The 27,328-nt window shown below is 43.0% G+C and overlaps 2 protein-coding genes across 2 annotated transcripts; one reads left to right on the top strand and one right to left on the bottom strand.

The window, feature by feature from the left end:
- The first annotated feature begins 469 nt into the window (after window positions 1–469).
- Window positions 470–17,320, top strand: LOC127213240 (PRAME family member 12-like). Its single transcript, XM_051173545.1, is given in 10 exon segments — window positions 470–492; window positions 555–757; window positions 760–829; window positions 1,298–1,873; window positions 10,273–10,409; window positions 14,061–14,364; window positions 14,691–14,759; window positions 14,761–15,276; window positions 15,997–16,537; window positions 17,240–17,320. Coding segments are annotated over 10 exon segments (2,520 nt in total).
- Window positions 17,321–22,923: 5,603 nt separating this feature from the next.
- Window positions 22,924–25,422, bottom strand: LOC127213239 (PRAME family member 12-like). The gene is made up of 3 exons (XM_051173544.1): window positions 25,142–25,422; window positions 24,229–24,816; window positions 22,924–23,491 (listed from the first exon to the last, which is right to left on the bottom strand). Exons 1-3 carry the CDS (start codon window positions 25,420–25,422, stop codon window positions 22,924–22,926), a joined length of 1,437 nt encoding a protein of 478 aa, XP_051029501.1.
- Between the last annotated feature and the right edge of the window lie 1,906 nt (window positions 25,423–27,328).

Raw genomic sequence — 27,328 nt, 5'->3', positions numbered from 1 at the left:
TCATGGATCAAAGTGAACAGTAACTGTCATCCATTTGAGCAAGTTGCTTAGCATATCTGTGGGATAGGGGTCTCTATTTTTTTTATGACTGGCAGGCCAAGTGGCCATCTAGTTCTTTGTTCTCAAGATAATGGGACAGGGAGGATGTAGACACAGCTGGTGGTGGGCTAGGACTTTCTTTATCTTCTGGGAACAGCATGTGGCCTCTGGTCCCTTACTCTGCAGTGAGGGAGTTATCTACTGGGTGGAGTTCCTGTTCTCTCTAGTTTTCCCTTCTTGCCATAAACCCTAATTTATACCTCTTAGTTATTAATTTTCCATCACAATGAATTCATATGAAATGTGGTAGGAAGTGGATAGGGTGCTTGGGGAAGAGCACACCTTTGACAGGCTTCACACATCAGACTTTAAAACCTTCAAATGTGATCAAAATGTGAAAGCTGAGACCTCCACCATCACCACAGCAGCGATGACGCCCCAAGAGGTCCTTAGGTGGGAGGAAGAAAGGCTTCCTAAATTTTCTGAATGCTGTCTGTGCTTCCATGCTTCCTCAGGATCATTATCCCTGAAAAGCTGTCAGAATGGGAGCCAGAGCCCAACCCACACTCATGCACTAGAGAGGCTGCCTTGATCACCTCTGCTCTGGAGGACCTGCCTGTGGGGATGTTCCCGAAGATGTTCAGACTTACAAACATCCTGAGGGCCATGGTGCTTGCCTGGCCTTTCCCATGCCTTCCTGCAGGAGGCCTGTTTTACCACCCCATCTGGAGACTCTGAAAGCTCTGCTTGATGGACTGGATGTGTTGATTACAGAGAAGGTTCATTCCAGGTAAGCAGGGCCCAGTTAGGATGGAGGAAAGCTCTGTGGGTGCAGAGAAGGAACAATAGGAGACAGGGAGTGTTTGGTCAGAGACTATCAGAGGCTTCTTACAGCATCAGCTTAGAGAATGGTAGAGGTTTGGGCAGATGTCAACCATCTGGGCAAATGATGGCAAATGTGGACAACATAAGAGTAGACATAGTCACTGAGGAATAGGCCTCTCCCTGCCAGGCCCGCAGTCACAAGTGGAGCGAGGCTGGGGTTAACATGAAGGGAATAGAAGGAAGTGAGATGGAGCTATAGATACTGCCTTGGCAAAGTTCCATTTTCTCAGAGCATGAGGCCCTGGGCTAGACCCTAGGCAAAGGGAAAAAGCAAAGATTTGGAAGAGAAAGCTGATGTGATATGTAGACAAGGAGTAGATTGTAAGATGTGTCTTGTCTCATCTTCTGGGAATTCTACCTGTTTTACCAACAGGTCGAAACTCAGAGTGCTTGATTTGATAAACATGAACCTTGACTGCTGGAGCCTTAATGCTAGAAGCCATGAAGGTGACTGCTTGCTACAAGCCATGAGGCAGCAAAAGTCAGTGGAGATGTGTCCTAACTCTGTGCAGGAGAAATCTTTTACGGTAGTAACTGATGTTGAAGTCAGGCGAGTCAGTTTCAATGAATGTGTCGCACACTTGTTGCAGTGGGCCAAGCAGCAGGAAGCTTCCGTTCATGTGTGCTGTAGAAGGCTGCATATTTTGGATGCACCCATCTTCACTGCCACATGGTTCTTCAAAATGGTAAATGTAGACTGTATCCGGGAGCTGCAGTTGAGTCACTGGTGGCTTCAATACATGGCACACGTTTTTCCTTACCTGGGACAGATGAGAAATCTTCACACCCTCATCCTAGAAATAATTCAGAAGCCCTTCAGGGCAGATGCTTCTGCAGAGCTGGAATGGATAAAACTGTTGCTTTCTCAGTTCTCCAAACTCCCCTGTCTCCAGAATCTCTGTGCAAATGGCATCTACTTTGTAACAGGATGCCTTGAAGAGTGGCTCAGGTAAGGAAGGATGGAGAGGGTCCTCCAGAACATATCAAACACATCCTTTTCTTTACCCGGTAGGGGGTCATGATGGTCTACCCACTGTTCACCTAGCAGTGGTGGACATATAGGACAACCAGCAGATGAGCTCTGTGCCCAGACATATGTGAACAGGCACAAGCATGCCTGTAATTGCTCATGTGTGAAAGGTTGCTGTCTAAAAAGGAGTTGAATAGATGGGAAATATATGATACTAGGCTTGAAGTTAGGGACAGGGGATATGGGACATGACTGTGGTGGGAACATACTCATCAGGGGACTCTTAGGGACACTGCTAGAATGAATCTGAATCCATCATATGGACAGACTAAATTTGGGAAAAGCATCATCTGCCTTGCTTTTTAATCCCACCAATCCTCTTCAATACCATTTGGCATAACTAATCTCTTGATCTCTCCCTAGGTACCTGACTAACCCCTTGGGGACCCTGTAAGTCACTGACTGCTGGCTCTCACATTCAGACCTGGATTACCTAAGCCAGTGCCTGATTGTCTGTGAGCTCAAACATCTGAACCTGAGTTGTGTAGAGCTATCTGATTCATGCCCTAAGCTTCTTGGGGTTCTCCTTGAGAGAATCATAAGTACCCTAAAACCCCTAAAATTTGACAGACTCTCATTTCAATGCCATCTTTCCTGCCCTGACCCAATGCTCCCAGCTTACCAAGATCAATTTCTATCATAATGATATCTCTCTGCTTGTCCTGGAGAACCTTCTACATCACACAGCCAAGATGAGAAAGTTGACCCAGGAGCTGTACCCTGCCCCTCTGGAATGTTCTGAGGACATTACAATTCTTAGAGACAAGTTTATGAAACTTTGTCCTGAGCTGCTGGATATACTCAGGATAGAAAGTCAGCACGAGAAAGTCTCTTTTGCTACAAGAATCTGTTTTGTCTGTTATCAGTCCTGTTTCTACAACCACAAGGCCAGACTTTGCCTTTGTTCATATGTACGATAAGGTTGCTTCTGAGAATGCAAACCTAGTGTTGGGAGTGTATGTACAAGGTTTACCTCCTGGGTTGCATATAATAAATGTGTTGAGTTTTTTGGGTTGTTAGTGTGTCCATCAAAGCACACAGCCACCTTGTTCCCAGGATTTCAATACCTGTTTAATTCCCCATCACCCTACTCAGGTCAGTCTTAAAGCTGTACAGGTCATCATGAAGATCTATTGCACATGGCTTCATAGTGTTAAATATATTGGAAAGAAATTGGTGTGCAAAGGTTTCATTCAGATCACAGACGGAGGCTGACATGGAGAACAATACAAAGAGGGGACAGGAGACTGGTAGAGTCAGACACTTATGCATTTCCCAAGTGATGACTTGGCCTCAGAGAGGCAAATATAGTCTCGAAAATGTTGCTCTGGTAGCTGGTAAGGTACGGGTCTCTTTCACAGTTAGTGATTGTTGGGGACACAGAACAGAGGTCCTTATAGTCACAGCATTAAGAATGCCAGTAATTTTAATCATGCATTGGTGTCTCCTCAATGGAGATAAAAACCAACAGCAACATTCCACCCAGAAAACCCAGAGTGTATTTTGTTAAGGACCTAGTGAGCTTTTGTTATCTGTGGAGGCAGACCTCACCTACATTTCTCTATAGAGGCAGACTTCACCCAAACTTCCCACAATGATTACCCCAGATTCTTCCCTCCCTAGACCATTACCCATCTATAAAGTACACATCACATGTACTTTATGGCCTGATGACTGTAACACAAATTAATAAAAGATCTATAGATTGATATTGGGGTTCACACTTCAAGCTGAATATTAGGAAAGCAAAGCAAGTGGCCAATAGCTTTTTACCTCTATCTCAGGCTGAATCCATGAGCTCTCACCAAGCCTCAGACTGTAACCTCTTCTCAGTGTGGCTGGAGAATTAATGTCTCTATTCTCATTATGGCTGCATGACAAATGTCCCATACCCTCCTTGCTCCTGTCTTTTGTACACCTCTAGTCCTGGGTGGGATTAAAGGTGTGAGCTATAATTCCTTTTAGACTGATTAACTCTTGTGTAGATCTGGATGGAATTGGACTTACAGACACCTGCCTATCTCTTAACCCTGAGTCCTAGGATTAAAAGTGTGTACCACCACCTTCTAGATTCTGGCTGTATAAAAGATTTAGATATACTAGCATTGCCAATCCGTGCTAAAATATATATTGTGAGTTAGACTTACACTTTTTTTAAACCATTTTTTATTTTATTTAATTTTTATATAACAAAGTCCAATTAAATGAAAACAAACATTTATACACAATATTTGGGAATTTGGGCGTCGTTCTTTCCAAACTACTTCCTGCTGGTAAGGGGCGCTGTCTTGGGGGGATTCGAAGAAGATTCAGATATCCTGGCTGTAGTCTGTAGGGCTGTTTTGTCCAGCTGTTTTGAATGTAGGATTAGCTTGTACTCTGTTTCAGGCAGTCTGGCGTGATCAAACCACATTAGTCTGGAAGGAATCCACATCTTTTCATTTTCTGTGGAAACAAAAATAGAAATCCTTTTCCCCAGTAACTTGTCCTTCAACTTAAATTTTGGAGTCAAAGCATTTTTTTAAAATTTAATTTATTATTTTACATGTCGATCCCAGTTCCCTCTCCCTCCCACCCTCTCTCCCTCCCCTAGCCCTCCCTCCTTCCCTCCCTTTTACCCTCTCTGCCCTCTCACATGCACTCTAAACACCCTCCCTCCCATCCCCCCACCCCAATTCCATATGTAGGGGAATGCCATCCAGTTGGGGTCATGTAGATCTGACAGGTCCTGTGAAGTAGGGACTAGGGCTTCTCTCCTGTCTCTAGATTAAGGCAGTTATCCCTCCATGGGGGATATGTTCGCAAAGTCCTTTTGTGCACCAGGGATACTGAAATTCGCAGGCAAGTGGATGGCACTTGAAGAAACCATCCTGAATGAGGTAACCCAGTCACAAAAAGAGGAACACAGTATGTACTCACTCATATATGGATTTTAGACCTAGAGCAAAGGATCACCAGCCTATAATTCACATCACCAGATGAACTAGGATACAAGGTGTGTTCTAAGAGATTCATATAAAGTTCCTCACAGAACTGGGAAGGGACAACTCCCCCAGAGCTCAGGTGAAGTGGGGGAGGACAGTGAATGGAGAGAGAAGTAGGAGAAAATGAGGGGGAGGAAAGGAAAACCTGTGCAACCAGGAAGATTGAGCCTGGTTAGGAATAGAAGATAGGAAAGAGAGAGAGAGAGACAGAGACAGAGACAGAGAACATAAAAGAGGGAGCCAATATTGGTTTGAAGATAATATTGAACACAAAGAAAGGTCGAGAGAACTACAAGACTGCTCCCAACTAACAATCTCAGCTTCCATGGAAAGGCTATCATAAATGCCCTTCCCGGAGAGTGAGATCAACAACTATCTTCTCCATGGAGCCCTCAACTAATGCCTGTTGAAAATAGGAGCAAACACCCATACATAAATACTGAGTCGAACTAGAACCCAGAAGCAGATGGAGAGGACAAGACCACGCGGCAGAAACACATAGAGACAGCTTACCTGAACAAGGAGGAGCTAACGGCCACTAGACTGATAGCTGGGAAGCCAGCATGGGACTGACTCAGGCCCCCCTGAATATGGGTCTCAGCCAGAAGGACTGAGCAGTCTAAGAGACCTTAGACTTACACTTTTAAGTCCTAACAAAAACTACAAAGTTGGCTTAAGAGGCATGGATATTGTTTCCTCTATCCAGTGTTAAGTACAGATGGACAGAGATCCTTATGTCTATACTGAGATGAAAACCAACATAAATTCTTGTTTAACGAAATGATAGTTTATTAAATTATGTGATAATTAATTAAATGATAATTTGCAATTAGTAGATGAAGAAATTGCTCATTGGTTAACAGCAATTTTTCAACTTGCATGATACCCTGATTTGATTCCTAGCTCCAAATGGACTCTACCCTTAGTTCTAGAGAATGTCTCATTCCGACTTGCAGAGTATACAAGCACACATATTGTGTACAATTGTTGCATACACACAGGCAAAGGCTCGCACACATGAATATAGAGAAAGAAAAGAAGAGAAAAGAATCATTAGAAAAAAATTTCTACAGATAGGCAAGGTTGCACAAGCCTTTTAACCCAGCACTTGGGAGAAGGTGAAACTCTTAGTTCAAGGCCAGCCTTGTCTCAGAACAATGTTGTTCATGTAAAAAGCAGTCTCAGACAGATGTGGCAGCTCACCCCATAACACAAGGCAGGTTGAGGCAGGACTCTTGTTGAGAATGGGAGGCCATTTTGGGCAACATAACGAGTTCCTGATAACCTTAGCTTCATTGTGAAATCCCATCTCACAAAATTAAAATGCTAGGTATATATGATGCAAAATTAACAACTCAGTGTTTATGTGTTGGATCAACGAATGCATTTTTAAAATTTATTTATTTATTTATTTATTTATTTATTTATTTATGTTTTTCAAGAAGAGGATTTTCGGTGTATCCCTGGCTGTCCAATAATGTACTCTGTATACCAGCCTGGCCCTGAACTCTGAAATCTGCCTGCCCCTGCCACCCGAGTACTTGGTTCAAGGTATGTGACACTTCTGCCTGGCTTCAGTGAATGAACTCTTAAATGTAGTTACAGTTTATCTTTTCTCCTGGGTTGACACTTCATCTTAACCAGGTATACTATCTAAATCTCAAAGGAGTAAGTGGGTGGATATTCCATTCCTGAATTGGACTGCACACTTTGGAGGTCATGGCTACAAAGCGTGGGTTCAGCGGACAGGTGTATAAAGGGTTAGATCAGCTAGAGGAACCCTCAGAGTTTAGAGCCTGGAATCAACCTGCCCCTGCCTGGATTTGGAGGCCTCTTACCAGGGTCCACATCAGGTAAGTCCCTCAATTTTATCAGGACACCCTATCTCCTGCAGACTAATCTAGGCTTGCCCTTACTTTACTATTGTGTGTATTTTTAGTTTGTTGAATCTTTTGATTCCTTTGGCTTTTTGCTGTCTTTTGTTTTTGTTTTTTAATAAATTCTCACATAGATTCTCTCATTTCAGCAACCTATAAAAAGAAAATGCCAGTGTTCTTGTTTGTTTATGAGAGTGAATTGGGTCATTGGGGATTTCTGGGTTTTCTAGCTCAGAGTCCACTAAGAACATCAGGGTGACTTTGAACTCTAGTCTATTCAGGCCAGCTAGACAAATATGAGTCCCTCAAATGCCTGGACAGGGCTTATCTTTGTCTTTAAGCTCGGGCATTCATATGCAAGTCTTTAATCTTAGCACTAGGGGGCAGAGGCAGGCTGTTCTCTGAGTGTGAGGCCAGGCTTGTCTAAACAGTGAGTCCAATCCAGGAGGTGTTGGTATGCTATGTAATCACAGCAGGTGAGAGAGAGAGAAAGGTGGGTCTCTGGGTTGGAGGTGGACCTGGTCTACAGAGGGAGTTCCAAATCAGCCAGTGTCAAGAAACATGTGTCTAAATACAAATCCAAACCAAACGAAACAGAAAGTTATTTGTTTATGCTGATTGACACACTAGTTTTTCTCTTCCTGGAGACTATATTCCCCTCCACCTTGCAGAAAGCAGTCAGTTTCCATTCATTCAGTCTTCAACTGAAAAGTCTGAACTATCAGTTGACATTTAATATGAAACCCCTCCCTGCTTAGGTTTCTGAAGACCTGGGGAAGGCTGTTCTGCTGCTCTCCAAGTAAACAACTATGACATTGACTACTGAGTTTCCTGCCTCCAAGGTGTTAATTATCATCTGTGTCTCTTGTGATGTCTTTTTAATTTTGTTTTCATTTTTTTATTGGTGCTCATTATCTTTATTTTTTTTCCTAGTCTTCTTATTGCAGATGCTTTATATGGTTATAGTCAACATTGATGTCAACTGAAAGTTTGCTGATTCTGTTTAATGTTTGTGTCCCACCGTGTTCAGCTCTGTAGCTTGGAGAGCTGGAGCGGGCAGCCCTGTTGCCTCCTTTGCACGCAACCAACTCCAGTTGGAAACCAACAATTGTCCCTAGTAGCTAACAGTACTCATTTCACAGATGCCCTCAGTTGTTCCAGCCAGGGTCAGCTGAGTGACTGGAGACTGAGGATAATTTGGGAATTGAGTGATTCCTTTGCTTTCTTTGAGAGTTGGAGAGTTGAGTACAGTCTATTCATAATCCAGACTTTGTGTTAGCATTCAGGCTTTGGGGTGATCCCTTTCCAACAGGATGTACAAATGAGCTGTGTTTGCAAATGGATGGGATCTGTAGGATCAAGGGTGCTTTGGAGAGACTTCACACCCCAGAGAGTTGAACTGTGTCCTTAAATCCAACAATGATTAGAATTGGTAAGTTGTGGTCTCCACTATCACCACAGCAGTAATCTTGCCCTGAAAGCTCCCTGCATGTACTGAAGGGCTTGCTAAGATTCCTGTTGTTAATGGTAACCTTTCTTCCATGCTTTCCAGAATATTTATTATTATAAGAAAGTCATAATGGGAGAACAAGTCCCATCACCACTCCAGCATCTTGCCATGGAGAGCCTAGTGAAGACAGAGGCTTAGCCATTACTGCTCAGAAGATCCTGCTCAGCTTGCTGCTCCCAGCAATGTTTGAGGTGGCCTTCAACAACAGACATACAAACATCCCGAGGGCCATGTCCCTTCTCATGTCTTCCTTTTGTATCCCTGATAGAGGCCCCACATATGGAGACTTGGAAGGTTCTGCTTGATGGAATAGATATGCTTACTCCACAGAAGGCTTGGTCCAGGTAAGTCAGACCCAGCTTGGATGGAGGAAGGCTGGTTCTGTGTTTGAAGAAGATGAAAAAGTGGGGACAAGGACCATTTGACCAAAGGAGGATTAGAGGATTTTCATAGCATCTACTTACAAGATCGTAGAGGCTTAGGCCCAGTCTTAGGCATCTTGGCCAATAATGTCAAATATCGGAGAACACAAAAGTATAGACACAGCCACTGAGGAATATCACAAAGGAAGACCTGTACCTCAAAGGTACAGGTGAAATGAGGCTGGGATTAAGGAAATGGAATGGAAGAAAGTGAGACAGGCCTGAGTATGCCTCCCTTTCAAGTTCCCTTTATAATGAGCATGAGGTCCTGGGCCTGATTCTATGCATAGGATAAAGCCATAGGGGAAATGTGAGCTGTGGATAAGAAGGAGACTGTAATGTGTTTCTTGTTTTGTTTGGTGAGAATTTTACTCACTTCTCCCACAGAAGAGGAAAAGTCAGAGTGCTGGATTTGATGCCTGTAGACTGAGACTTCTGGAGAATATGCACTGGAAACTGAATGTGACTGTTCTCATGAGTCCTTAGACAGAAGCAGCCAATTCAGACATGCCCTGACTCAGGGGAGAAGAAATATTTGAACGTGGCAACTGAACTCAAACTTGTAAGTGGCAAGCTCAATGAATGTGTCATGTACTTGTTGCAGTAGGCCTATCAGAGAAAACATTCCACTCATCTATGCTGCTGGAAACTTCAGATTTTGATGTTATCTGTATCCCCTGGAAATAGAGATCTTACTATCTGTGAATCTTCACAGTGTATGGGAAATGCAACTGAGGTATTGCCGGATACAAGAAATGGTAGTTTCTGGACCTTACCTGGGGCTGATGAGAAACCTGCACACACTCATTCTAGAAGGCATATGGACTACAATCAGTATGAATGAATCAGAAGAGCTTAGAAGGATGGTTAAGCACATTGTGTTCACAATCGCCCAAATTCCACTGTCTACACATCTCTACATGCTATCTATGTTGAAGTACTCTGCCTGACAGAGTGGCTCAGGTGAGGAAGAATAGAGAGGGATCCATCAGCCCACATAAAACCCACCTCTCTTTCTTTTAGGTTAGTAGGTCCTTGATGGACTGGATACTGTAACATTGCATATCCAAGCTGATGAGCTCTGTGACAAGATACGTGTGACCAGGCCCCAGAATGCTTCTAATAGCTCATGTGTGAAGGGGTTTTCATTGTCCTGAAAGGGATTGAGTAAGTGGGAAGTGTGTGACACTGACACTGGAGTTGTGGGAACAGGACATGGCAGTGTAGAGGAAAGGCGGTCAGGGAAGTCTACATGGAAGCCCCTGTGGAGCTGCTGAAGCTGGTTTGTGGTAGGCAGTCCTTCCTACAACTGCCATGCTTGATCCTCCTGTTAGAAATTCACTGTGGTTTTCTACTCTGCCCTGAGCCTGGTCAGTGGTGATACCCATTGGATTCACATCAAGCTATGATTTTTGTTAGCAGATCTCAAATCCCAGTGATTTCAGAAGTGCCTTCTGCTTCATTGCCTGCTTTCCCTTCCTCTTCAATACCATTTACTAAACTTCCATTTCTTTTTCCCTCCAAGGTGTCTGGAGAAGCCCTTGGAGACCCTGTGCATCACTTCCTGCCACTTCTCATACTCAGACTTGGATTACCTTCTCCAGTTTCTCAACCTTTCTGAGTTAACGTCTGTCCCTGAGTTCCTCACTTTTAGGTGTTTGGGTTGGACTACTTGGGATTCTCCTTGAGAGAGTCAAAGCCACCTTGCAAACTCTGGAAGTGAGGAAATGTTGGCTAGAGGGTTCTGAATTCTGTACTTTCATGCCTGCCATGAGGCAATGCCCTCAGCTCCTCACGGACAGTTTCTATGGTAATAAACTTTCACTGCCTATCCTGAAGCATCTGCTTCATCTCATAGCTAGGCTGAACAAGCTGTCCCAGGAGCTATACCCTGCCCCTCTGGATTGCTATGACAACAGGGACCTAGTACTTGTAGACCGATTTGACCAAATTTATCCTGAGATCCTAGATATACTCAGGTCTGAAAGAAAGCCCAAGACAGTCACTTTTGCGATAACCCTCTGCTATAAATATTTTCAATCCTGTGTCTATGACCTGGAGAGCACACATTGCCTTTGCTAGTAATAAATTGTGGATGGTTTCTGCTTGTTATAGAGATATGGAAACACAGTGTGTGGGATGGAGGAATTCCTCTCTGGGATTATTATACCTTGACACAGATCCTCACAGAGATCCAGCACCATGAGTAGCTGTACCTTCCTGTTGATTGTATATGATAAATGTGCTGTGTTTCTGGGTTGCTGGTATGTCTCATCCAGAGTACACAGTTCACTCCTACCCAGCATTTCTCTAGTCTGGTTTCTGGGAGCATTTGCTGTCATCACCATCTACATACATACATACCAGACACATGCCCTTTAATAAACATAATTAAAGATAAGTAAAATTAAAGTATTAAAAATACAAATAAATCCATGGTATTAAATATGACACCGTGAATGTCTCACAGATCATTTCATGTTTTCCTGTGGGAAACAAAGTCTCATAAATCCCTGATACTGGTCTTGAGCTCACTCTGAATTCTAGGCAGATGTTGACTTTGTGCCTTCTTTCTCATCTTCCTTAGTAATGGCTACTTGATGGGCCATTAGAATTGGTAGACTTCCAGACCTTAGCACAGTTGACTATTTATGGATTACAAGTGAGGCCAATAGATAAGCTTGTACTCAGCACAGCAAACAAGCTTGTAAGTGGTCCTCCTGTTGCTGGGAGGTAGAGGTACACACCTTTAATCCCATTACTTGGGAGCTAAAGGAAGTGGGATCTCTCTTTATTCAACTCCAGGATAAGCTGCAAAGATACACAGATAAACCCTGTCTGAAAAAAATTAAAAATGAAAAGAAAGCAACACCCATACACAAAAAAGAGAGAAAGCAAGTAAGAAAGAAAGAAAAAAAGAAAGAGAAGAAATCCTAATTTTAGTAATGATGACACTCCTCTGATGTGATATATTGTTCATGATTTTTAAAGCCCTTGGAGATCAAAATATCAAAGCATCCCTACTAGCTAGCCATAGCACACACCTTTAACCCTGGAACACAGTTAGAGAGCTCACACCTTTAATCCCAGCACCAGAATGGTATAAAAGATAGAAGCAGGGTCTTCAGTAGTCTCAGGATTCTCCAGCCTCCACAAGGTTAGTAAGAGTCTAAAACTTGGTGAGAGCTTGTGGTAACCGGATCAACTCTTTCATTCTTTCAAAAAGGTAAGAGGTAGTGGCTTGGGTGCTTTGATTCTCTGTATTTCAGCTAAGGTTGAACCCCAATATCTGTCTCTGGATCTGCTATGTATCTTGCTACGCGCAACGTTAATAGCAGGTCATTGGAGGCAGAGGCATCCAGATCTCTGTGAGTTCCAGGCCAGCCTGGTTTCAGAGCAGAGTTCCAGGAATGTAGAGTGGTTACACAGAGAAATGCTGTCTCAGAAAAACAATACAAGTGATTTTGTAATTTTTCCCCAGGCTCTTACTCTGTTCATTCTCTGTTCTGAAAGTAGATCTAATCAACCTGAATATGCCATGCGTAGATACTCTTCCATTAAGGTAGGAAGGTTACTGAAACCCCAGTATAGATTCCACTCATCATGGCAATGATTCCATAAAATGGAAAGCTGACAAAAACTATAAAATTAATTATTTAACAATACATAAACAAATCCTTAGTGTTTGAGGTGACTTGGAGAATGGGCTTTTACTGTCACCATAGACTTGGTTCATTTTCTTTCCTGATGGGAGATCTAATCAAACTGGTCACATACAAGCTATACCACTACACTCAGGTTAGGAGGATTACTGAGATTTCCGTGCCAGCTCAGAATGAATAAAGTGTTCAGATAGGGCTGAGTTACATTGATCCAATTTATATGGAAAAATTAAAAATGTCTACATGTAATCATGAGAGTAAATCCCAGAAATGAAAATTGGGGGAGAAATTTTTTGTTTGTTTTGTTTTGTCATGATTTTGGTTTTTCAAGACAGGGTTTCTGTGTATTGCTTAGCAGTCTGTATTGGAATTCAATCTGTAGAACAGGCTGCTCTTGAACTCACAAAGATCTGGTGTATGTGTGCCACAAGTGCTAGGATTAAAGGCATGAGCCACCCATGCCTGGTCATGGAGTAGTGTTAGAGAGGCTCTTAGGTCTTTACTACATCTGGGATTTCCCCCTTTTACACATCTAATTCTCCCTAGCCAGGGATGTAAAAGTTCAATTAGGACTTGGTGAAGGACATGTCAATTACGCAATCAGATGGCAGCTTTTGGCTTAGAGATGGGGGATAAAGGGAAGGTGTAAGAGGAAATGGGCATATAAGAGTTATCATGGCCAGTAAGTATTGTTTGTTGGATTCTCAAGCCACTACCACACGTGCTGGGATTGGAACACCTGTTATGTGTGTCCTGATTTGGTAATCCATACACCTCCAATAGGACACACAACCTTACCAAGGATCACCCATCTCTCAGGTCATCTTAGTAATCTTGATATTGTTAATTTTGGTGTTATTATTTGAAGGTGAAAAATCTCAATTATCCCAGAATAGCCTAGAAGTTTACATGTAGCTAAGGGTTACAAGTACTGAGACCTGGAGCTAACATGTTGTGCCCTTTAAGAGAGTGCTGAGGTTGTAATATTCAAGAGTTAAGACACACTGAGCAAGTACTAACCAACAACTCCAGTCTACCTTAAAATTATTTCATTCATAGTCATTATAGATTTGTTAACTGAAGGTGAAGAAAATTCTATAGAAGCAGACAGTTGGCCATAAGTCTCAGGAAAGCATCAAGTTGACAAACTGTCAGTATTCATACTCCTAAAGAGTGATCTAGGGATCATCGTGGCTCCAGTCTAAAGTTTTAGAAATGATAGTGACTGTATCCATTTCACACGTTCTCCCAACAAGTTCCATTGATTGAATGCAAAGCATACTTGGCTGTGGGATCTTTAACTTTGCTCCTGAGGATCACGAGAGGCATTTGAAGATGATTTCCCACAAAAGAGTCTAGCTCTTGTTTAATTTTCCACTTTCTCATTGCCCAGGGCTGTAGTAAACAGGGGAGCAGTGGTTGTGATTGGCAGAGTAACAGGGAGATTTGTTGCCATGGGTGCTCTGTCCATGAGGCTTTTGAGGGACATATGGCTATGTGAAAGACAGACAGTGTGTAATACGAAACACAGGTTTTCCAACATTTCTAGACTAGTGACCAAAGCCCTGCATGGTTTATGCAAAGAAGGGGCAAAGTGTCCTGCTAAAAGTACTTCACCTGAAAGGGTTTATTATTCTAAATATTTCTACAGCACCTGTGTGTGTGAAGGTCAAGATGAGCTCGCCCTTGACACTACAGATGCTAGCAAGAAGTAGTCTGCTCAAAAATGAAGCCTTGGTTATCTCCGCTCTGAATAACCTTCCCATGGAACTCTTCCCACCACTATTCAAAGATGCCTTTAAGGGGAAACAAACAAACATCTTGAGTGCTATGGTGGCAGCCTGGCCATTCAGATGCCTTCCTGTGGGAGCCCTGATGAAATTTCATGACATGAATATATTGGAGGCTGTGCTGGATGGCCTCGATCTGCTGATTCAGCAGAAGGATCGACCTAGGTGAGTGAGAAAGTGTGAGCATGGAGGGGTAGAGTGTGGATGCAGAGAAGTGACTACACAGTTGAGAATGTAGATGGAGTTGATGAGAGCTTTCTTAGAGAAGTGAATAATTGAAAAGAGACAGTGGTGCAGGGAGCACACTGCTAAGAGATGTAGTCAACACACAATGAGTCTACCACGGCCTCTGTCGCCAGCCCCTAGAAAGGGAACTTTTGAGTCTTGGTTTCCAGGATGCATTCAAGGCAAGGGAAGTGGATGTGTGAGGTGAAAGCATATTATAAATTGGTAGTCCTGCCATTTGAATCCCCTTCTTGTTTGACCAACAGGAGTTGTAAACTAAAGGTGCTTGATTTTCGGGATGCCTGTCATAACTTCTGGAATGTGTGGGCTGGAACAGAGGATGGTCTGCTCTCCAGATGTCGTCAGAGAAACCCAACCAGTGGTGCACCATCCTGAAAGACAGAGAAAAGAGGTTGTGACTGTGATGATGAACCTTTCCCTCAATTCCAGCCATCTCTGTAAATACCTGGAATATTTCCACTGCTGGGCCCAGCAGAGAAAAGATGTGCTGCAGGTGATCTGTGAAAAGCTGGAATTTGGGGCCCTCCCTGTCTATAACCCCCTAGAGCTGCTGGAGGTTTTTGAGCCAAGCTACATACAGGAACTGGAAGTGAATGCTTGCTGGGATATGAGGACCCTTGCAAAGTTTTCCCCTGGCCTAGGTCAGATGAAAACCCTTCAGAAACTATGTATCAAAGAAATCTTCATGCCCTTGAATTGTTTTTCCAACCGAGAGATGAAGGAATGGTGTTTTACACAGATCATTTCCCAGTTGTCCCAACTCAAAAATCTCCAGCATCTCTATTTGAATCGTGTCTTCTTCCTTAATTCAAGACTGGACCAAGTGCTCAGGTGAGGAAGGATAAAGAGGTTGTTCCACAGGCCCAAGAAGAGCCTTTCCGTGTTACATGAAACATAAGTGTACACCTTGGGCTTGCCAGACACTGGTGAGTACATATGTATATGACCTTAAAATGATTGATCTAGTAGTCTTTCTGCTATTCTAGCAACCACCATCTAGAAAAGGTCTTTGAAACCAGATGTACGGAAGGGATGAGGTTTTAAAACACATGTTGCCCTATGTCAGCACTGACCTCAGAACTGTATGCACAGTTTACATTTCTCTGTGATTCTCCAAGGGACAGGGTCTCTCTGAGCACAGGTATGGCCTGAGTCAATGAAAAATAACTGAGTGTGATTAAGACCACAGAGAAATCCTCTATGTAGGACAGAGGCTGTGCTAGGAAGGTGGGACTCATGGAGACCAATGCTAGCACAAACAGGTATGGCTATATGTTTGTACTAGGTGTTCCTTCTTGGATTCCTGATGGCCCCATTTGTCATCTGATGAGGTTTTGTGTTTGACAGTGCAAAGAAACAAGATTTGGGGACCTAAGCAGTCACATGATGGTGACTGTGTTGTTAATTCTCCATCAGGAAGCATCTTGGGCTTGGCCTTCATGAAGTTCTCAGAATGACCTTAGGACATACTAACCTCTGCTCACTTGAAGTTGGTGTCCTTTCTCTACCACTATTATACTTACTGAGATAATCTGCTTTGTCTTTCTGTAGGTACTTGGAAAGTCCCTTAGAGACCCTCGCAATCACTGGCTGCACTCTATCAGAATCAGACATGAGTTACCTGTCCCAGTGTCCAAGCGTCCATCGGCTCACACATCTGGACCTGAGTGGTGTCACCTTTGTAAATTTAAGTCATCCACTTCTAGGAAGACTGCTAGAGAGATTGACATCTACCCTGCAGACATTAAAATTGGAGGGTTGTATGCTCATGGACTTCCAAATGGGTGTCATCCTTCCTGCCCTGAGCCAGTGTTGCCAGCTGGTGGAGGTGAATTTTATGAAGAACTTCCTGTCTTTGACCAGCCTTAAGAAGCTGCTTCAGCATACTGTCAACCTGACACAGCTCACTTTGGAGATGTACCCTGCCCCTGATGAAGTGTATGATGACATTGGTGATGTCCTGCCACACAGATTTGCCCAATTTTGTTGTGAGCTCTTGGAAACACTTAGAGCTATAAGACAGCCAAATGAGGTCTACTTTGTGAGTAAGAAATGTGTGGATTGCCGGGGATTCTGTGTCTATGACCAGGAGGCCTCCCTATGTTCATGTTGGGAATAAAGGATGAGAGATTACTGCTGGCCTGAGAAATGAAATCCTGGACTCAAGTGACTCTTTAGAGATGTAGAGCATGCATATTCAAGGTGTTTTGGAGATATATGGGGGCAATATTGTTCCACTGAATCAGAGGAGAGACAGAAGCTTTGACATGGAGAATCAGATGCTGCTTATCTCCTCAGGGCCAACAGCGAAGACCAACTTTGGCCAGGAAAAGAGAACTGAGAATGTTATGGATTGCACCCCAGATCGATCATTGTGTGAGTGTCCATATACACAGGCAAGGGGATAAAGACAGAGGATAGTACAAAGAGCATCATGGACTGGACCTCCACCTTTTCCTTGTCAAACGTACATAAAGATTTTTAATATATGCATATATCTTTCCTTTTTGAAGAATAACATTGACTGTAGAATGAACTGCTTTGGAGAGTAGTGTTCTCACTATTCAACTGAGATCTGTCTTTCTCTGCTTTTGGAGAGATTTAAGCTAGATAATATTTTCCCCACCATCCTTAACATTACAGTTTCCAATGAGTTCAATAAAATGCTTTTGCATGAGAGAGTGTGTTGTAGACTTTTAACTTACTGAGGTTTTCCCCTGACAATCTCAGACTTGTGCATTATGCTTAATGTGTTTGCATACTCTTCTACACCTTCTGCATCCTGATCTTTCAGAGAAAAATAATGAGTCAACATGCCATTCTCTTGGAAATTTTCTACACCTCAGCTTCATATAATCTCAGTAAGAAAGTCTAAGAGAATCTCTTGGAGGGATGGCTCAGAAGATGAGGGTGCTTCCTGCCTTTTTCTGGAGTCCAGTGTTTGATCTTGGCTGGCAGAACACTTAGACATGCTTCTGGATATCTGATGTTCATTTCTGGTTTTGAGGAACACTTGCTATCACGTTCATCTACACACACACACACACACACACACACACACAAACACACACACACACACACACACCACATGCCCTTTAATAGACATAATTAAACATAATTAAAGTATTAAAAATACAAATAAATCCATGGTATTAAATATGATGCCTGTCAAGAGGTTGATAACCTCACTGGGATTAACAAATCAAAGTATGAAAAAGCTAATGGCAGGTATACTGGTGATGCCCATATCTGATCTCCATCTCAGAGGACAAGCTCAAGATTTTTTACCTTCATGGGTAAGGATCCTGATTCCTACACTATGGGTAATACTTAGCATGCATGAAGGGACACATTGATCACCAGCTCTATCTTCTATGTGGAAGGTTGATTTCAAGTACTTTTGGGATATAGGGTTCCATTCTCTACCCTTGACAGCATCCACTTCAGAAAGCTCTTCTCAGTCTGCAATATTTCCTGCCCCAAGATATTAAAGCTTCACTGCCATGTTTTTTTAAAAATTATTTTATTATATTTTATTTTCCATATCGACCCCAGCTCTCTCTTCCTCCCTCCCTCCTTACCTCTTTCTCTCTCTCCCACCCTCACATGCACCCCTGCCACCCTCTCATCCCACCCCACCCCCATTCCATTTGTAGGGTGATGCCCTCCAGGAGGGGTCACCTAAATCTGTGAAGTCATTTGTAGTAGGGACTAGGACTTCTCTCCTGTGTTTAGGTTAAGGGAGCATCCTTCCATGGGGGATGTGCCCGCAAAGTCCTTTTGTGTACCATGAATATCCTGGTTCCACTGTCTGAGGTCTCTTAGACTGCTCAGGCCTTCTAGCTGAGACCCATGTTCAGGGGGGCTGAGTCAGGCACATGGGACCCATTAGCTCCTCCTTGTTCAGGTAAGCTGTCTCTATGTGTTTCTGCCGCCTGGTCTTGTCCTCTCCATCTGCATCTGGGTTCTATTTCAACTCAGTGTTTATGTATGGGTATTTGCTCCTGTTTCCAACAGACATTAGTTGAGGGCTCCATGGATAAGTTAGTTGTTGATCTCACTCTCTGGAAGGGCATTTATGGTAGCCTTTCCACGGAAGCTCAAATTGTTAGTTGGCAGCAGTCTTGTAGTTCTCTAGACCTTTCTTTGTGTTCAATTTTATCTTCAAACCAATATTGGCTCCCTCTTTTATGTTCTCTCTCTCTCTCTCTCTCTCTCCTGTCTTTTATTCCTAACCGGGCTCAATCTTCCTAGTCACACGTGTTTTCCTTTCCTCCCCCTCGTTGTGTCTGCTACTTCTCTCCATTTTCTGCACCCCCCACTTCCCCTGTGCTCTGGGGCACTTGACCCTTCTTGGTTCTGTGAGGGACTTTATATGAATCTCTTAGAATACACCTTGTATCCTAGTTCCTCTGGTGGTGTGAATTATAGCCTGGTGATCCTTTGCTCTATGACTAAAATCCATATATGAGTGAGTACATACTGTGTTCCTCTTTTTGTGACTGGGTTACCTCATTCAGGATGGTTTCTTCAAGTGCTAACCACTTGCCTGCGAATTTCAAGATACCATTATTTTTTTTCTGCAGAGTAGTATTCCATTGTGTAGATGTGCCACATCTTCATTAACCATTCTTCAATTGAGGGGCATCTAGGTTGCTTCCAGGTTCTTGCTATTACAAATAGTGCTGCTATGAACATAGTTGAACAGATGTCTTTTTTGCATGGATGTGGATCATTTGGGTATATGCCCAAGAGGGGGATTGCTGGGTCCTGTGGTAAACTAATTCCCATTTTCCTGAGGAACTGATCTCCAAAATGGCTGTACGAGTTTGCACTCACACCAGCAGTGGAGGAATGTTCCCATTTCTCCACATCTGTGGGGTTGACTTTGCCAACCACCAACAGTTTATTATCCCTAAAATTACCCTCTAGAACCTATCCTAAATGAATTTAACAGTGTTTTCTGATGGTTCCTTCATGGGAATAGCTGCTTTTGTGTGAAATAGTAAAGTCACCAACTTTCAAACCGAGACCACCTCTCCTCAATTGACTGAAATACATGCTGTCTTCAGTGCTTTTTCAGATCAACCAATCAACATTTATAAGAACAGTACCTATATTGCAAAATCAGTACCACTCTTAGAGACTATAGGTCAGGTCAAAAACATCTCTGAAACTGGTAAGCTGTTGAGGCAGCTGAATTGTCTCAAAAGAACTAGACAATTTGGGTATCCCTGGACCCTTATCCAAAGGCAATCACTTAGCTGACCAATCAAACCACTGTTTTTTGGTTCTGTCTGCTTATTCCATTCAAACCACAGGCATCCAAGCAATGTGCAAAGGACATTCACTCCATCACCTCAGTGCCCATACCTTATGTCTCGGGAATCAAATTACTAGGAAACAAGCCAGACTTATAGTAAATGAAAATGTTCATAATGTATCCAACATTTGCCAGTTCCCCAACTGGGAGTTAACCCTTGGGGAGTCCTACCCAATGCTATTTGGGAAATGGATCTTACCCATCTCATAGAATTTGGCCATCTTAAATGTTCATGTTAATACGGATACATATAGTGGTTTTATCTTTGCCTCTCCCCAAATGGAGAAACTACTAAACATGGAATTAGCCATTTGCTGGCTGCATTCTCTGCCATGGGCACACACCCCCTAACATAATAAGACTGGTAATGGACCTGGATACATCAGTGCCAATTTTAAGGCCTATTGCAAACAATTGGATATTGACCATAATACTGGAATTCCATATAATCCTCAAGGACAATGTGTAGTAGAAAGAGCTACCCTCACTCTGAAGCTCATTGTTGATAAATTAAAAGGGGGAATCTGGTATCCCACAAAGGCATGCCAAGAAATATCCTAACACATGCTTTCTTCATTATTAATTTTTAAAATCTGGATGATGATGATGAAAAATCTGCTGCCATGATATTCTTGCACTCTGATACAAATAAAACCTTCGCCACTGTCCTGTGGAGAGACCCCCTAGATCACACATGGCATGGCCCTGACCCAGTCCTAATATGGCAGTGTTTAACAGCAGAATGCACTAACTTGGCCTCATAGCTAAGAGAGAGAATCCCAACATTCTCAATGATAGGCAAGAGCATGGTAAAGAGGAGCTAGTTTGTTCCACATAATGAGTTCCATTTAGGAAGCTGCAGGATTCTCCTGGCCTTGAACCAAGTGAAGAAGGCAGTGATTGAGAGTGCCAACACAGTGTATTCCTCCAGGCTCCTAGCGTCAGACTATCCTTTTTTGGGTACCACGTTGGAAAAATACTCATCTTTACTCCCTCAAATTTCTGTACATATTAACAATTGTCTGGCTCCAAATTATACTTTGGAAACACACAATTGTCTTTCTAACTCAACAGACATCTGTACCTCATCCCATTGTTCTTCATATCAAACTCAGTACCTGGGAACAGAGCTTACTCCATACCACATTGTTTCCAAAACTTTGAACCCTGTGTGAAGCCATGTGCTCTGTGTCCTATTGAAAAGAAGCCTGTCCCCAGGGTTTCAGAATCTACACAGGTTTGAGACTGACTAGGTCAGTGTGATGGGAAAATCATACCCACAGAAATAGGTACACAGAAATGCTGCAATGTAGTGAGCTGTATATTCTGAAGGAGACACACCAGCAAACCAGAAACACAGCACATTTACTATATGAAATCAACAGAAGGGTACAGCTACTCATAATAGGGGATGCGCGTTTGTTAGACACACACACAAACCTTATTGTGGTCCCAGTATTTCCTTGGGAAAAAGAAATTGAAAATTGAAAAGTATCCTGGTCAACATAGTGAGTTCAAAAACAGCCTGAACTGTGTAGTGAGACCACTTCTTAAAAATAGAGAGAGAGATACACAGAGATAGATAGACAGAAAGAGAGAGAGAGAGAGAGCGAGCGAGCGAGAGAGAGAGAGCGAGCGAGCGAGAGAGAGAGAGAGAGAGAGAGAGAGAGAGAGAGGAAGGGAGAAGGATGCAGAGGGAAGCACCCTCTGACCTCACCATTACTGCAATGGCACAGAAAGACTTACATACAGACTCACATGCAGACTCCATAGTAATAAGTCAAAGAAAAAGCATGCCCACAAAACATGGTAGTGAAGCTTTAATAACTTGAGGGAGGAAAGATGGAAAATACTGGGAAGAGCTTTCTGAAGATGATGCTGACATTTGCCAAGAGAAGAGAATGGAACCCTTCATTCCAAATCATCCTTCTACATGGAAGATAGATCTGGGGATCAATGTGTTCCCTCAGACATGCTAAGTATTAACCATTGAATAGGAACCAGGATTCTCACCCCAAAACATACATAGTCTTCTAGCTTTGTCCTCTGCTATGGAGATCACACATGGGCATCATCACCATACCTGCCATTAGCTTTTTCATACTATGATGTGTTAAACCCAGTGGGGTTATCAACCTCCAGACAGGCTTCGTGATTAATACCATGGACTTATTTGTATTATTTAATGCTTTAATTTTACTTCTCTTTAATTATGTCTATTAAAGGGCAAGTGTGTGTGTAGATGGAGGTGATAACAAGTGTTCCCAGAAACCAGAAATAAATGTCAGATATCCTGGAACAGGTTCAAGTGTTTGTGCCCCCAATATCAAACACTGATCCCAAGAGGCAGGTAGCAGCCTCATTCTTTGAGCCATCTCTCTATAATTCTCTCTAGCTTTTTGGTTGGGATTACATGAAGCTGAGGTGTAGAAAATTTCAAAGAATATGGCATATTGGGTCATTATTTTGTCTGAAAGTTCTAGGATGCCATAGGTGTAGAGACAGAGACACAAGACTATTCAAACAGTTACCATAATGCGCAAGTCTGAGACTGTCAAGAAAAAAACCTCAGTAAATTAAAAGTCTGCAACACACTCTCTTATGCAAAAGCATTTTATTGAACTTACTAGAAACTAATGTTAAGGATGGTGGGGGAAATGTTAACCAGCTTTAATCCCTCTCAAATCCAGAGAAAGACAGATCACAGCTGAACAGTGAGAATACTGTATGCTCAATACCAGTTCATTCTTCAGTCATCATTATTCAAAAGAAATATGTACACAAATATGGGCAAGGAAAGGTAGAGGGCAAACAAAGACAGGAACATGGAACACACCTCCTGCAGTCCATGATGCTCTTTGTCTTAATCCCCTTCCCTGTGACTATGGTCTCTCATGCATGGATTGTTCTGGGATGCAATCCCTACCATTTTCAAATCTCTTTTCCTGTCTGAGCTTGTGTCTTCACTATTGGCCTTCAACATCAAGAGTCCCCATTCTCCATATCAAAGCTTCTCTCTGTCATCTGAACCAATGGAACAATATTGTCTCTATACCTCGAAAGCACCTTGAATAGAGCTGCACTGAGTTGAATGCGTTACGTTACTTTCTTTTCTGGCTTTCATTTCTCAGAGGCCAGCAGTAACCCCTCCTCCTCTAGTCCCAACAGGGACATAGGGAGGCCTCCAGGTTATAGACACATACTCCCAAGCAATCTACACATCTCCTACTCACAAAGTAGAGCTCTTTTGGCTGCCTTATACCTCTGAGGGTTTCCAAGAGTTCTGAACAATATTGAGTAAATCTGTCTGGCAAGACATAGTCATTGACATCATAGACTTCTTCAGGTGCAGGGTATTTCTCCAGTTTCAGCTGTCTCAGGTTGGCAGTATGTTGGAGAAGCATCTTAAGGCTGGACACAGACAACAAGTTCCATGCAAAATCAACCTCCACCAGCTGGGAACACTGGCTCAGGGCAGGGAGGATGACACCCATTTGGAAGTCCATAAGCATACAACCCTTCAATTTTAAGGTCTGCAGAGTAGCTTGCAGTCTCTCTAGCAGTCTTCCCAGAAGTGGATGACTTAAATTTAAAAAGGTGACACCACTCAGATCCAAATGTGTGAGCTGATGGAAGCTTGGACACTGGGACAGGTAACTCATGTCTGATTCTGATAGAGTGCAGCGAGTGATTGCTAGGGTCTTTAAGGGACGTTCCAAGTTCCTACAGGAAACAAAGCAGATTATCTCAGTAAGTCTAACAGCAGTAGAGAAAAGGGCAGCAACTTCAAGTCAGCAGAGGTGAGATAGTCCTAAGGTCATTCTGAGAACATTATGAAGGCCAAGGCAAGGATGCTCCCTGATAGAAAATTAACAACACAGGCACCACCATGTGCCTGCATAGATCCCCAAATCTGATCCCTCTGCAGTGTCAAGCACAAAACCTCAGGAGATGACAAATGGGGTCAGCAGGAAACCAAGAAGGAACACCTAGGGGAAACTTAATACCATACCTGTGTGTGCTAACGTTGGTCCCATGAGTTCCACCTTCCCAGCACTGCCTTTATCCTGCTTATAGGCCTTACGTGTGTCCCTAATCACTCTCAGTTATTTTCCATTAACTCAAGCCCTAACTGTGCCCAGACAGCCCCTGTCCCTTGCGAATCAAAGAGAGATATAAACTATGCATACAACTCTGAGGGCAGTGCTGACATGGGCAACATGTAGTTTACACACTCATCCCCAGTGTAGACCTGATTTCCCCTCATCTAGGTCCTTAAAAGAGATGTTTTCTTGATAATGGTTGCTAAAATAGCAGAAAGACTATTAGATCATTCATCCTAAGGTAAAATCCATGTGTATTCACTAGTGGCTGGCAAGACCCTGGTGAACACTTATGTTTCATGTAACATGTAAGGGCTCATCTCTGGCCTGTAGAACAAGCTCTCTATCTTTCCTCACCTGAGCACTTGGTCCAGTCTTGCATTCAGGAACAAGACACGATTCAAATAGAGATGCTGGAGCTTTTTGAGTTGGGACAACTGGGAAATGATCTGTGGAAAACACTGTTGTTTCATCTCTGGGTTCCAAAACCAACGCAAGGGTGTGAAGATTTCATTAAGAAGGAGTTTCTGAAGGTTACTCATCTGGCCCAGGCCAGGGGCAAACTGTGCAAGGGTCCTCAGGTCCCAGCGAACATTCACTTCCAGTTCCTGTATACAGCTTGGCTCAAATACCTCCAGCAGGTCAAGGGGGTTATAGACAGGGAGGGTCCCAAACTCCAGCTTTTCACAGATCACCTGCAGCACATCTTTTCTCTGCTGGGCCCAGCAGTGGAAATATTCCAGGTATTTACAGAGATGGCTGGAATTGAGGGAAAGGTTCATCATCACAGTCACAACCTCTTTTCCCTGTCTTTCAGGATGGTGCACCACTGGTTGGGTCTCTCTGACGACATCTGGGGAGCAGACACCATCCTCTGTTCCAGCCCACACATTCCAGAAGTTATGATGGGCATCCCGAAAATCAAGCACCTCTAATTTGCAATTCCTGTTGGTCAAACAAGAAGGGGATTCAAATGGCAGGACTACCAATTTATAATATGCTTTCACCTCACACATCCACTTCCCTTGCCTTGAATGCATCCTGGAAACCAAGACTCAAAAGTTCCCTTTCTAGGGGCTGGCGACAGAGGCCGTGGTAGACTCATTGTGTGTTGACTACATCTCTTAGCAGTGTGCTCCCTGCACCACTGTCTCTTTTCAATTATTCACTTCTCTAAGAAAGCTCTCATCAACTCCATCTACATTCTGAACTGTGCAGTCACTTCTCTGCATCCACACTCTTCCCCTCCATGTCACACTTTCTGACTCACCTAGGTCGATCCTTCTGCTGAATCAGCAGATCAAGGCCATCCAGCACAGCCTCCAATATATTCATGTCATGAAATTTCATCAGGGCTCCCACAGGAAGGCATCTGAATGGCCAGGCTGCCACCATAGCACTCAGGATGTTTGTTTGTTTCCCCTTAAAGGCATCTTTGAATAACGGTGGGAAGAGTTCCATGGGTAGCTTATTTAGAGCTGAGATGGCCAAGGCTTCATTTTTGAGCAGACTACTTCTTGCCAGCATCTGGAGTGTCAAGGGCGAGCTCATCTTGACCTTCACACAGACAGGTGCTATAGAAATATTCAGAGGAATTAACCCTTTCAGGGAAGCACTTTTAACATACCCCTTTACGTCTTCATTGCATAAACCATGCATGGCTTTGGTCCCTAGTCTAGAAATGTTGGAAACCCCGTATTTCCTATTACACACTGTCTGTCTTTCTCAGAGCCATAGGTCCCTCAAAGGCCTCATGGACATGAGCACCCATGGCAACAAATCTCCCTGTTACTCTGCTAATCAAAACCCTGCTCCCCAGAGTACTACAGCCCTGGGCAATGAGAGAGTGGAAAATTAAACAAGAGCTAGACTCTTTTGTGGGAAATCATCTTCAAATGTCTTTCTTGATACTCAAGATCAAAGATAAAGATCCCACAGCCAGGTTTGCTTTGCATTCAATCAGTGGGGTTTGTTGGGAGAATATGTGAAATGGAGACAGTCACTGTCATTTCTAATATTTTAGACCTGGAGCCACGATGAGCCCTAGACCACTCTTTGGGAGTTTGAGTACTGACAATTTGTCAACTTGATGCTTTCCTGAGGCTCATGGCCATGTGTCTGCTTCTACAGATTTTTCTTCATCTTCAGTTAACAAGTCTATAATCACATTGAATTAAATCCTTTTAAGGCAGATTGGAGTTGTTGGTCGCTACTTGCTCAGTGTGTCTTAACCCTTGAATATCGCAACCTCGGCAATCTCTTAAAGAGCACAGCGGGTTAGCACAAAGACTCAGTCCTCACAACACTAAGCTACATATGGAGTTCTAGGCTAACCAGGCCTAAATGAGATTTTCAGCTTCAAACAGAAAAACCAAATATAATAACAAAACCAAGGTTACTAAGATGACCTGAGGGACTGGAGATCCTTGGTAAGGTTGCTTGTCCTGATGGGGTTGAATGGCTTACCTGATCAGCACACACATAACAGGTGTTCCAATCCCAGCAGTTGTGTTAGTGACTTGAGGATCCAAAAAACTGTGTTTACCCTGGCCAGGTTATCCTTTATATGCCCATATACTCTTACACCTTCCATTCATATCCCCGCCTTCAGTCATATTCTGCCATCTGATTGGATATTTGAGTATATTCCCACCCAATCATACTTGAACTTTCTCATCTGTGACTTGAGAGAATCAGATGTGGGAAAGGGTGGAAAGCCCAGATTATTCCAAAGACTCAGGGCAACTCTAACACCAGTCCATGCACAGGCATTGGTGACTCACACCTTTAATCCCAGCACTTGGGGCAGATCTGTGAGTTCAAGAGCAGCCTGTTCTACAGATTGAATTCCAGTACAGACTGCAAAGCAATACATAGAAACCCTGTCTTGAAAAACCAAAAATTAACAAAACAAACAAACAAACAAACAAAACATAGAACAGAGTCTATGGTAAGAGTAAAAACCCATTCTCCAAGTCATCTCAAACACTAGGGATCTCCTATGTATTGTTAATTAATTAGTTTTATAGTTTTTATCAGCTTTCCATTTTATGTAATCATTACCATGATGAGTGGAATCTAACCAGGGTTTCAGTGACCTTCCAACATTATTGGAAATATAATGAAACAGGATATGTTCGGGTTGATTACATCTACTTTCAGGACAGAGATTGAACTGAGTTAGATCCTGTTGAAAACTACAAAATCAATTGTATTTTTTGAGGCAGTATTTCTCAGTGGTACCACCCTACATTCCTGGTAGTAGCTCTAAGACCATGCTATGCTAGTCTGGAACTCACAGAGACCTGACTGACTCTAAATCCTATGTGCTGCCATTAATGTTAAGTGTAGCATGATACATAGCAGACCCAGAGACGGCCAAGCCATACCTCTTACCTTTGTGTCAGGAAGAAAGCGCTGATCCTGTCTCCCAAACTCTCACCAAGTTTCAGGCAGC

Source organism: Phodopus roborovskii, unplaced genomic scaffold, assembly GCF_943737965.1.
Source record: "Phodopus roborovskii unplaced genomic scaffold, PHOROB, whole genome shotgun sequence".
Lineage (NCBI taxonomy): Eukaryota > Metazoa > Chordata > Mammalia > Rodentia > Cricetidae > Phodopus > Phodopus roborovskii.
The sequence above is the reverse complement of the archived record's forward strand: the minus strand, read 5'-3'. Positions and strand labels throughout refer to the sequence as shown.

Bases quoted from the DNA above. Each gene is read 5' to 3' on its own strand.
- LOC127213239 (XM_051173544.1), bottom strand. From the start codon at position 25,422: ATGAGCTCGCCCTTGACACTCCAGATGCTGGCAAGAAGTAGTCTGCTC. The intron at 24,817-25,141 runs GTGAGTCAGAAA...TTTGACCAACAG, and splicing joins CAGCAGAAGGATCGACCTAG to GAATTGCAAATTAGAGGTGC. The intron at 23,492-24,228 runs GTGAGGAAAGAT...TGTTTCCTGTAG, and splicing joins AGACTGGACCAAGTGCTCAG to GAACTTGGAACGTCCCTTAA.